The following is a 12,500-nucleotide window of genomic DNA, read 5'->3' as shown; positions in this document are numbered from 1 at the left end:
TATATATATATATATATATATATATATATATATATATATATATATATACCTTTCTGGGTTTGGATACTGTAATATGGTGAAAGGGTGTACTAGTCAGGGCCATCCATACTCGGTTGGTTTCCAGTGAGTGATCAGACAAAAATATCCCACCATCACCAATTCACAGTTGGCCAGCATTGTGATGAAAGAAAAAAAGACCAAAACCAAGACATGAATAAGGACATGTCTGGGGCCTTTTTCCTGCAGTGGATTAGCAATGGATGCATTTTTTGCAATATATTATATATATATATATATATATATATATATATATATTTATACATATATACAATATACATACATATATATATATATATATATATATATATATATATATATATATATATATATTTATATATATATATTTATACATATATACAATATACATACATATATATATATATATATATATATATATATATATATATATGTATATATATATATAATATATATATATATATATATATATATATATATATATATACATATATATATATATATATATATATATATATATATATATATGCATATATATGCATATATATGCATATATATATATATATATATATATATATATATATATATATATATATATATATATATATGTACATATATATATATATATATATATATATATATATATATATATATATATATAAATATTATATGGCACTTCTTATTCTTTTTATTTCACAATTTTCCAATCTTTCAATCAGCAATATTCCCAAAATCCACCTGAACATTCTCATCCCTGTTCCCTCAAGCTGTGCTTCCTCTTTTCGCCTTAAGGGCTCGGCCAGACCGAGCGCGGCTAGCGGGGAGGTTAGCGGCAAGAGGTTCCAGCTGATAATTGAAACCTTAGGTGTCTTATGTAGGTGGCCAGATAGGAGTCGCGGGAAGCCTCGCGCCTCCTATCTGGCCACATACATAAGATACCTAAGGTTTCAATTATCAGCTGGAACCTCTTGCCGCTAACCTCCCCGCTAGCCGCGCTTGGTCTGGCCGGGCCCTTAGACCCCGCGATTCGGATCCAAGCGATAACACTAAGTTTTATTACTGCGCTGCAGATCTTCACTTTTGGCTTGATTGGCCTTTTCTTATCACGTACCATTTGATTTATTATTATTATTATTATTATTAACAAATGCTAATCTACAACCCTAATTGGAAAAGCAGTATGCTATAAGCCCAGGGGCTCCAACAGGGAAAATAGCCCAGTGAGGAAAGGAAAAGGAAAATTAAAATATCTTAAGAATAGTAACATTAAAATAAATATTTCCTATATAAACTATAAAAACTTTTACAACACAAGAGGAAGAGAAACTAGATAGAACAGTGTGTCCGAGTGTACCCTCAAACAAGAGAACTCTAACCCAAGACAGTGGAAGACCATGGTACAGAGGCTATGGCACTACCCAAGACTAGAGAACAATGGTTTGATTTTGGAGTGTCCTTCTCCTAGAAGAGCTGCTTACCATAGCTAAAGAGTCTCTTCTACCTTTACCAAGAGGAAAGTAGCCCCTGAACAATTACAGTGCCGTATTTAACCCCTTGGGTGAAGAAGAATTGTTTGGTAATCTCAGTGTTGTCGGGTGTATGAGGACACAGGAGAATTTGTAAAGAATAGGCCAGACTATTCAGTGTCTGTGTAGGCAAAGGGAAAGAACCGTAACCAGAGAGAAGGGTCCTAAGTAGTACTCTCTGGCCAGTCAAAGGACCCCATAACTCTCTAGTGGTAGTATGAAACACTTTCCTGTAAATGTCCCTTAACGGCTAAAATAAGCAAATTTGGACCCCTTATCCATAAATTTCCATTAAGATTTTGACTCTAGTTTCTTCGAACTACATTTCTTTCACCGCAGACTTTTGTCGCTGATATTCATATCCTAAGGTTGGCCAGGGCACCAGCCACCCTTTGAGATACTACTGCTAGAGAGTTATGGGATTCTTTGATTGGTCAGACAGTACTACATTGGATCCTTCTCTCTGGTTACGGCTCATTTTCCCTTTCGCTACACACACCAAATAGTCTCGCCTATTCTTTACAGATACTCCTCTGTTCTCATACACCTGACAATACTGAGATTAGCAAATAATTCTTCTTCACTGAAGAGGTTAACCACTGCATTGTAATTGTTCAGTAGCTACTTTCCTCTTGGTAGGGGTAGAAGAGCCTCTTTAGCTATGGTAAGCAGCTCTTAGGAAAAGGACACTCCAAAATCAAACCATTGTTCTCTAATCTTGGGTAGTGCCACAGCCTCTGTACCATGGTCTTCCAGTGTCTTGGATTAGAGTTCTCTTGCTTGAGGGTACAATCAGGTACACTATTCTATCTTATTTCTCTTTTTATTTTGTTAAAGTTTTTTTTTATATTTCATATGGGAAATACTTATTTTCATGTTGTTACTGTTCTAAAAATATTTTATTTTTCCTTGTTTCCTTTCCTCACTGGGCTAGTTTCACTGTTGGAGCCCCTGGCCCTATAGCAATCCTGCTTTTCCAAATAGGGTTGTAGTTAGCAAGTAATAATAATAATAATAATAATAATAATAATAATAATAATAATAATAATAATAATACTGTACATCCATTTCTTAGGTTATCTGCGTTCGGTAAATGAGACAGTATTCTGTTTTCTTCTCTTTAGTTGGCCTCTGTAATTGCATGAATTATTAATTTATTTTTTCTTCTTAGAAGATCCTCAACTAACAAAAATTTGACTTACAAACATTTAGAGATACAAATACAAATCAAACCGAAATCATAAAGTTCTTAATGAAATACAGTAAAACAAAATTATGTAATTTAATGCAGTAATAAAACAATATTATGTAAGTTGATTCAGTAATAAAACAACATTATGTAATTTAACTCGGTAAGCAAGACGATATTTCAGTATTGAAACGGTACTATTTGCTGACGTTTGCCGCCGAGAATCCTAGCCATGTGAATTAGGTGAAGCCTACCCAAGGCCAAAATGTAATAAAATTTGACTTGCAATAGCTTCTTGGAACTTATTAAGTTTATAAGTTGAGGACTTTCAGTGTATGAAATGACTAGCGCGATAACAAACTAAAGCTTGCGATCTTTTTCAGAACCATGAGTGCAAACGCATCGTGCCTCCGAGATTGTCTCTTGGACGATGGTCGCTTTGTGTTGCAAAAGGTCGTTGACAAGCTGTACCGAGGAGGCAACCAGCGCCCAGACGTTTTCTTCAAGAGCAACCCAAAGCTTCGTCAAAAGAACTACGACGGCATTTTTACATATGAACAGCGGCAGACGATAAACGGTAGTGGGTCGTGTGCGGGTTACGATATCGAGTCGGCTTCAGAGCTCTTTGACGTCTCTCTCCTGGTTCTCCTTGCTGAGCACACGTGTGGTTTATCACAATCAGATCCTTTGCTCAAGAAGGTGTTTGAACTTAGAAATAAGAGAAATAAAGCCTGTCATAATGGAAATCAGTTAATGACCAATGCAGTTTTATGTGATGAGCTGGACAACCTCCTGGATCTCTACACGGACATTCTTGATAAGCTGGAGGAACGTTCTTACAGTGACTTGTCTTATGACAAAATGGAGATAAAAAGAAGGATTCAAGAAAGGAATACAATGGTGCAATATGATTATAGGAGTTCAACTACTCGTTCCAACTCAGACATTCCAACTTGGGGAAAAGTAGCATTGGGATTAACTGCTGGAATAGCTACTCTTGGCTTAGTTGGGGCAGCAGTAGCAGAAGCTGCCACAGAAGATAAACAATCTCAACAAAAGAAACGCAAGGATAAGGAAGAAGAATGTGCTATTATGTAACTCCATATTTGAAAACAGCAACGCTTTCAATAGATAAGATATAATCTAATCACACTTCTGGGAAATACTTGTATAGATAGGAAGAGTCATCAAATAACTTTATAAATTTTTCATAATTTCTACAAAGCAATATGTAGGTAGATTTTTAATGTCCACATTCGTTTATGTCATTTTGATTTTGAAATAGAAATTCTTGTGAGGCGTAATACAACAATATTCTTGCTTAAAAAATGGTGATGGTATCAGGGGGCAATTTTAAGACTCCTAGTTATCTGGAGTTCCTTTAACAATAATTTTGGCAGCTAAAGTATGTCTCCCAGGTGATAATTATGTGCTCGGCTATTTAAATACTAGTTTTTGTCACGGTCGTTGTGATGTGGTCTTCCATAGTTATTGATTTTGGTTACTTGTGATCATACTTGCTTGTCAATCTTTATTCCTCACACTTCATGGTACAGTATTCTAGTGGAACATTATCTGACATGTTTAATTTGAGTTCCATGAATTGTAATCATACTCCTCACACTTACTTCATGGTACAGTGTTCCGATGGAACACTGTCCGACAAGCTTTCCATGAATCGTAATCATACTCCTCACACTTCATGGTACAGTGTTCCGGTGAAGCATTGTCCGACAAGCTTTCCATGAATCGTAATCATACTCCTCACACTTCATGGTACAGTGTTCAGGTGGAGCATTGTCCGACAAGCTTTCCATGAATCGTAATCATACTCCTCACACTTCATGGTACAGTGTTCCGGTGGAACTTTGCCCGACAAGCTTTCCATGAATCGTAATCATACTCCTCACACTTCATGGTACAGTGTTCCGGTGGAACTTTGTCCGACAAGCTTTCCATGAATCGTAATCATACTCCTCACACTTCATGGTACAGTATTCTAGAGGAGCATTGTCTGATACACTTCATGGTACAGTGTTCCGGTGGAGCATTGTCCGACAGGCTTTCCTTGAATCGTAATCATACTCCTCACACTTCATGGCACAGTGTTCCGGTGGAGCATTGTCCGACAAGCTTTCCATGGATCATAATCATACTCCTCACACTTCATGGTACAGTGTTCCGGTGGAACATTGTCCGACAAGCTTTCCATGAATCGTAATCATACTCCTCACACTTCATGGTACAGTATTCTAGAGGAGCATTGTCTGATACACTTCATGGTACAGTGTTCTGGTGGAGCATTGTCCGACAGGCTTTCCATGAATCGTAATCATACTCCTCACACTTCATGGTACAGTATTCTAGTGGAGCATTGTCTGATACACTTCATGGTACAGTGTTCTGGTGGAGCATTGTCCGACAGGCTTTCCATGAATCGTAATCATACTCCTCACACTTCATGGTACAGTATTCTAGAGGAGCATTGTCTGATACACTTCATGGTACAGTGTTCCGGTGGAGCATTGTCCGACAGGCTTTCAATGAATCGTAATCAAACTCCTCACACTTCATGGTACAGTGTTCCGGTGGAGCATTGTCCGACAGGCTTTCCATGAATCGTAATCATACTCCTCACACTTCATGGTACAGTGTTCCGGTGGAGCATTGCCCGACAGGCTTTCCATGAATCGTAATCATACTCCTCACACTTCATGGTACAGTGTTCCGGTGGAGCATTGTCCGACAGGCTTTCCATGAATCGTAATCATACTCCTCACACTTCATGGTACAGTATTCTAGAGGAGCATTGTCTGATACACTTCATGGTACAGTGTTCCGGTGGAGCATTGTCCGACAGGCTTTCCTTGAATCGTAATCATACTCCTCACACTTCATGGCACAGTGTTCCGGTGGAGCATTGTCCGACAAGCTTTCCATGGATCATAATCATACTCCTCACACTTCATGGTACAGTGTTCCGGTGGAACATTGTCCGACAAGCTTTCCATGAATCGTAATCATACTCCTCACACTTCATGGCACAGTGTTCCGGTGGAACATTGTCCGACAAACTTTCCATGAATCGTAATCATACTCCTCACACTTCATGGTACAGTATTCTAGAGGAGCATTGTCTGATACACTTCATGGTACAGTGTTCTGGTGGAGCATTGTCCGACAGGCTTTCCATGAATCGTAATCATACTCCTCACACTTCATGGTACAGTATTCTAGTGGAGCATTGTCTGATACACTTCATGGTACAGTGTTCTGGTGGAGCATTGTCCGACAGGCTTTCCATGAATCGTAATCATACTCCTCACACTTCATGGTACAGTATTCTAGAGGAGCATTGTCTGATACACTTCATGGTACAGTGTTCCGGTGGAGCATTGTCCGACAGGCTTTCCATGAATCGTAATCAAACTCCTCACACTTCATGGTACAGTGTTCCGGTGGAGCATTGCCCGACAGGCTTTCCATGAATCGTAATCATACTCCTCACACTTCATGGTACAGTGTTCCGGTGGAGCATTGCCCGACAGGCTTTCCATGAATCGTAATCATACTCCTCACACTTCATGGTACAGTGTTCCGGTGGAGCATTGTCCGACAGGCTTTCCATGAATCGTAATCATACTCCTCACACTTCATGGTACAGTGTTCCGGTGGAGCATTGTCCGACAGGCTTTCCATGAATCGTAATCATACTCCTCACACTTCATGGTACAGTGTTCCGGTGGAGCATTGTCCGACAGGCTTTCCATGAATCGTAATCATACTCCTCACACTTCATGGTACAGTGTTCCGGTGGAGCATTGTCCGACAAGCTTTCCATGAATCGTAATCATACTCCTCACACTTCATGGTACAGTATTCTAGAGGAGCATTGTCTGATACACTTCATGGTACAGTGTTCCGGTGGAGCATTGTCCGACAGGCTTTCCATGAATCGTAATCATACTCCTCACACTTCATGGTACAGTGTTCCGGTGGAACATTGTCCGACAAGCTATCCATGAATCGTAATCATACTCCTCACACTTCATGGTACAGTATTCTAGAGGAGCATTGTCTGATACACTTCATGGTACAGTGTTCCGGTGGAGCATTGTCCGACAGGCTTTCCATGAATCGTAATCATACTCCTCACACTTCATGGTACAGTGTTCCGGTGGAACATTGTCCGACAAGCTTTCCATGAATCGTAATCATACTCCTCACACTTCATGGTACAGTATTCTAGAGGAGCATTGTCTGATACACTTCATGGTACAGTGTTCCGGTGGAGCATTGTCCGACAGGCTTTCCATGAATCGTAATCATACTCCTCACACTTCATGGTACAGTGTTCCGATGGAACATTGTCCGACAAGCTTTCCATGAATCGTAATCATACTCCTCACACTTCATGGTACAGTGTTCCGGTGGAACATTGTCCGACAAGCTTTCCATGAATCGTAATCATACTCCTCACACTTCATGGTACAGTATTCTAGAGGAGCATTGTCTGATACACTTCATGGTACAGTGTTCCGGTGGAGCATTGTCCGACAGGCTTTCCATGAATCGTAATCATACTCCTCACACTTCATGGTACAGTGTTCCGGTGGAACATTGTCCGACAAGCTTTCCATGAATCGTAATCATACTCCTCACACTTCATGGTACAGTATTCTAGAGGAGCATTGTCTGATACACTTCATGGTACAGTGTTCCGGTGGAGCATTGTCCGACAGGCTTTCCATGAATCGTAATCATACTCCTCACACTTCATGGTACAGTGTTCCGATGGAACATTGTCCGACAGGCTTTCCATGAATCGTAATCATACTCCTCACACTTCATGGTACAGTGTTCCGGTGGAGCATTGTCCGACAGGCTTTCCATGAATCGTAATCATACTCCTCACACTTCATGGTACAGTGTTCCGGTGGAGCATTGTCCGACAGGCTTTCCATGAATCGTAATCATACTCCTCACACTTCATGGTACAGTGTTCCGGTGGAGCATTGTCCGACAGGCTTTCCATGAATCGTAATCATACTCCCCATGAATCGTAATCATACTCCTCACACTTCATGGTACAGTGTTCCGATGGAACATTGTCTGACAAGCTTTCCATGAATCGTAATCATACTCCTCACACTTCATGGTACAGTGTTCCGATGGAACATTGTCCGACAAGCTTTCCATGAATCGTAATCATACTCCTCACACTTCATGGTACAGTGTTCCGATGGAACATTGTCTGACAAGCTTTCCATGAATCGTAATCATACTCCTCACACTTCATGGTACAGTGTTCCGATGGAACATTGTCCGACAAGCTTTCCATGAATCGTAATCATACTCCTCACACTCCATGGTACAGTGTGCCGACGGAACATTGTCCGACAAGCTTTCCATGAATCGTAATCATACTCCTCACACTTCATGGTACAGTGTTCCGATGGAACATTGTCCAACAAGCTTTCCATGAATCGTAATCATACTCCTCACACTCCATGGTACAGTGTTCCGACGGAACATCGTCCGACAAGATTTCCATGATTTTCCATGAATCGTAATCATACTTTCTTTTGTAATTATACACTTTCTGGTACAGTATTTTAAATAAAACTTTGGCTGACAAGTTTAATTTGAGTTCCATAAAATGTAATCATACTTGCTTATATATTTTACTCCCTACACTTGAGGGTACAGTATACTAGCGGAAACTTGCTTGACAAGTTCTGGCCATTTTATAGTGTTTTTGAGAGTCCATGTTTTCTCTGAAGTTAAAATAGGAGGATGGCACTTTGTACGGTATTCTAGTGGAAGCTTGCTTGACAAGTTCTGGCCATTTTATAGTGTTTTTGAGAGTCCATGTTTTCTCTAAAGTTAAAATAGGAGGATGACACTTTGTACGGTATTCTAGTGGAAGCTTGCTTGACAAGTTCTGGCCATTTTATAGTGTTTTTGAGAGTCCATGTTTTCTCTAAAGTTAAAATAGGAGGATGACACTTTGTACGGTATACTAGTGGAAGCTTGCTTGACAAGTTCTGGCCATTTTATAGTGTTTTTGAGAGTCCATGTTTTCTCTAAAGTTAAAATAGGAGGATGACACTTTGTACGGTATACTAGTGGAAGCTTGCTTGACAAGTTCCGGCCATTTTATAGTGTTCTTTGAGAGTCCATGTTTGCTCTGAAGATAAAATAGAAGGATGACACTTTATATCATTTGTCAAATAAAATTTTAACCGCATAATTTGTATTAATCATGACATTAAGATGGACCTAGATGCATTGAAATAAGGTCTAAAATAGTTATGGTTATATGAACATATGTGTCTATTGAGTTTATTTTATTTGAAGGTGATTATAACTTAAAGAAAATACCAGGCCGTGTGTAAGTTTCCTGGGTATTAAAAATCCACAGTTATATATTGTATATTCTAAAAGTACAGGATCTTTTGCACTTTTTCCAAAGTGCCTCTTCAGGTGAAAAGCCACTTTGAAAAAAAAAGTAAGAAAGCTGTGTTTTTAATATAAAGTTTAAAGGTGTCTGGTTTCAGTTCCAGTTTCACCAGAATAGATGCTGACCAGAACGTCAGCCGGGGAAGCCCAAACCTCCCACCCCCACTGTGGTGCCCAACCACAGCAGTGGCCTCCCCAGCGAACAGCTTAAACTCAAGGAAAGTGCGGGGCTAGATCCGCCGCCATGCGAATGCTAGGCAAACACGCTACCACTGTACTAGCCAGGAGGCTAACACCAGATAATATCACAATCTCTTGTTTACTTTCAGCCGATCGTGATAAGATCAATAACTGAGCCTTATCACTGCTTTGTCAAAAATAAGCCCAATTTCCAGGGTTAAAATAATATTAGCTATGGGAGGAGGTATGGTGTGGCTGCCTGTGCTGGCTGGAGAAGGAATGGATAAGGTAGTACTGCTGGTATGACACTATTACTACACCAAAGCAAAACAAAAACAAAAAACTTTCTTTAGTTAAAGAAGCCTCTCTGTTTCTATAATTGACCTTCTGATTATAATTAGAAGCTATTCGTGCTACGTCTGCACTTGATCTAAATTCTGTTCAGGATCTGGTATCAATAAAACCTAAATTGCACACCAAGTATGGGATCGTCTTGAGCACTGGTCTGGTTTTGAAGAAAATTAAATTACTGACCTACTGAAGACAATTAGATAACATAACTTATTAATTTCAATATGACATTAGATAGAACCGTATCATTCTACTGTCTAGATTACACACCTGGGACTTGCTAAGTATTCTGGAGAAGCAATATTTAAATATTTTAGAAAATCTCTGAACATGAGACGGAGAAAGGCCAGTCCTGGGGCAAGGAATGCGAGTAACATTATTATAATCATTATTATTATTATTATTACTTGCCAAGCCACAACCCTAATTGGAAAAGCAGGATGCTATAAGCCCAGGGGCACTAACAGGGAATATAGCCCAGTGAGGAAGGGAAACAAGGAAAAATAAAATATTTTTAGAACATAACATTAAAGAGGTACCTTTAAAATAGTGTCAATTAAGGGAATGGTTATTAAAATATCCATCATATATATATATATATATATATATATGTGTGTGTGTGTGTGTGTGTGTGTGTGTGTGTGTGTGTGTGAATTAAATATAATTCTATCAGTAATAGGAACGTTGATACTTTTTAAATGAAACGGAAGTCTCTCTCTCTCTCTCTCTCTCTCTCTCTCTCTCTCTCTCTCTCTCTCTCTCTCTCTCTCTCTCTCTTCCTTATTATGCATCTATATGTGTGGACAGACTGTGGGAATGTGTGATGTCGTGTGTATACCAACATTATTAAATCTACGAGTTATTTCTTCTCACCTCTTCCCCCCTTCCTTATTTAAATTAGTACTGAAAAATACCAAAACCATGCTATGGGGGAAACAGGTTGGTCTCCACATCGTTGGTTCCATGCTGGGCAGAGTATGGCAGCCATCTGGATTAAGAGCCATTGAAATACAGGCAGCCAGTGCCAAGTGGATTCCGGCATTCCAGATCTAAAGGAGATAATCTACAAGATGGACTCAGCAGAGGGAAGAAGTCACACTTGTTCTTGTATGCATTTTTCCTTGACAAAGATTCACCTGTACTGTTTCTTTGTCAGGTGACGAATATAGAAGAAACAAGTTTGACTTTTTCTAGTATGCTGTGTCTCTTGTAGAAGATTCCTTTCTACTGGAATAATGGAAGAAAAGTACCTGAACTAGGATATGGCAGCCATCTGGATTAAGAGCCATTGAAATACAGGCAGCCAGTGCCAAGTGGATTCCGGCATTCCAGGTCTAAAGATAATAATCTACAAAATGGACTCGGAAGAGGGAAGAAGTCACACTTGTTCTTGTATGCATTTTTCCTTGACTGAGATTCACTTGTACTGTTTCTTTGTCAGGTGACGAATGCAGAAGAAACAAGTCTGACCTATTATAGTATGTAGAGTCCCTTGGATAAGATTCCTTTGCACTGGAAGAGTGGAGCATAAGTGCCTAGGTAGATTATGGCAACCATCTGGATTAAAAACCATTAAAATACAATCAGTTAATGCCAAGTGGATTCCGGCATTGCAGGTCTAAAGATAATAGTCTACCAGATGGACTCAGCAGAGGGAAGAAGCCACACTTGTTCTAGTAGGCATTTTTCCTTGACAAAGATTCACTTGTACTGTTTCATTGTCGGGTGACGAATACAAAATAAACAAGTCTAACTTTTTCTAGTATGCTGTGTCCCTTGGATAAAAATTCTTTCTACTGGAATAGGGGGACAGAAGTCCCTTTACTAGGGTATGGCAGCCATCTGGATTAAAAGCAATTGAAATGCAGCCAGTTAATACCAAGTGGATTCTGCAAGATGAACTCAGCAGAGGGAAGAAGTCACACTTGTTCTAGTATGGATTCTTCCTTGACAAAGGTTCACTTGCACTGTTTCTTTGTCAGGTAACAAATGCAAAAGAAACAAGTCTGACTTTTTCTAGTATGCTATGTCCCCTCACGAATCACTTGCTCTGGCATTGTAGAGCTGAGGTTTTCGTTCAGCTTTGCGATGAAATAAATAACGGTGAGGAGGGTCGTGGGAACATAGACTGCTACTATTTTCTTTGAAAGTAGAAGCAGGCAAAACCCACCTGATGAGCCCTTTGCTAAGGGTGAAACCCTTGTAAAGTACTAATGACAATAGCAATGAGAATGACAGATACTAGATGGACATTTAGAATAACAGAATTGATCCCTCCAGATAGCAAACGAAGCAGGGAAAAGAAGAGAAGACGAAGGATTGACGAGATAAAAAAATTTGCTAGTATAGCCTGGTATGGAGGCTATAAACATATGTTAGTGGAAGGATACGTAGGAGGGCTTTGTCCTACAGTGTACTAGCTATGGCTGATGATGATGATCTATATCACCATCATCATTAGCCATTGCTAGTCCACTGCACGACAAAGGCCTCAGACATATCTTTCACTTCTTACTGTTTATGATCGTTCTATGTCAATTTATAACTGCAAGATTTCTCAATTCGTCAATCCATCATCATTTCTTCATTCCCTTGCTTCGTTTGCTATACAGAGGGACTCATTTTAGTATATATATGTGTATATATATATATATATATATATATATATATATATATATATATATATAGCCTATATATATATATATATATATATATATATATATATATATATATATATAGAATATATTTGTGTATAT

General features: G+C 39.1%; 2 protein-coding genes across 2 annotated transcripts in view; one reads left to right on the top strand and one right to left on the bottom strand.

Annotated features, from left to right (window-relative positions):
- Nucleotides 1-7,221, top strand: part of LOC137625279 (uncharacterized) — an 8,226-nt gene extending 1,005 nt beyond the window's left edge. Inside the window, exon 2 of the mRNA XM_068356079.1 lies at nt 3,135-7,221. Coding sequence (XP_068212180.1) covers nt 3,139-3,849 — 711 coding nt within the window. The 5' untranslated portion in view covers nt 3,135-3,138 and the 3' untranslated portion in view covers nt 3,850-7,221. The remainder of the gene's footprint in view (nt 1-3,134) is intronic.
- LOC137625281 (zinc finger protein OZF-like) overlaps nt 1-12,500 on the bottom strand; it is a 93,936-nt gene that overhangs the window by 73,590 nt on the left and 7,846 nt on the right. The gene's annotated exons all lie outside the window — the stretch shown is intronic.

This window comes from Palaemon carinicauda, chromosome 32 (assembly GCF_036898095.1).
Source record: "Palaemon carinicauda isolate YSFRI2023 chromosome 32, ASM3689809v2, whole genome shotgun sequence".
In the NCBI taxonomy this organism is placed as follows: Eukaryota; Metazoa; Arthropoda; class Malacostraca; order Decapoda; family Palaemonidae; genus Palaemon; species Palaemon carinicauda.
Note: the sequence above shows the minus strand (reverse complement) of the source record. Positions and strands in the feature narration are given on the sequence as shown.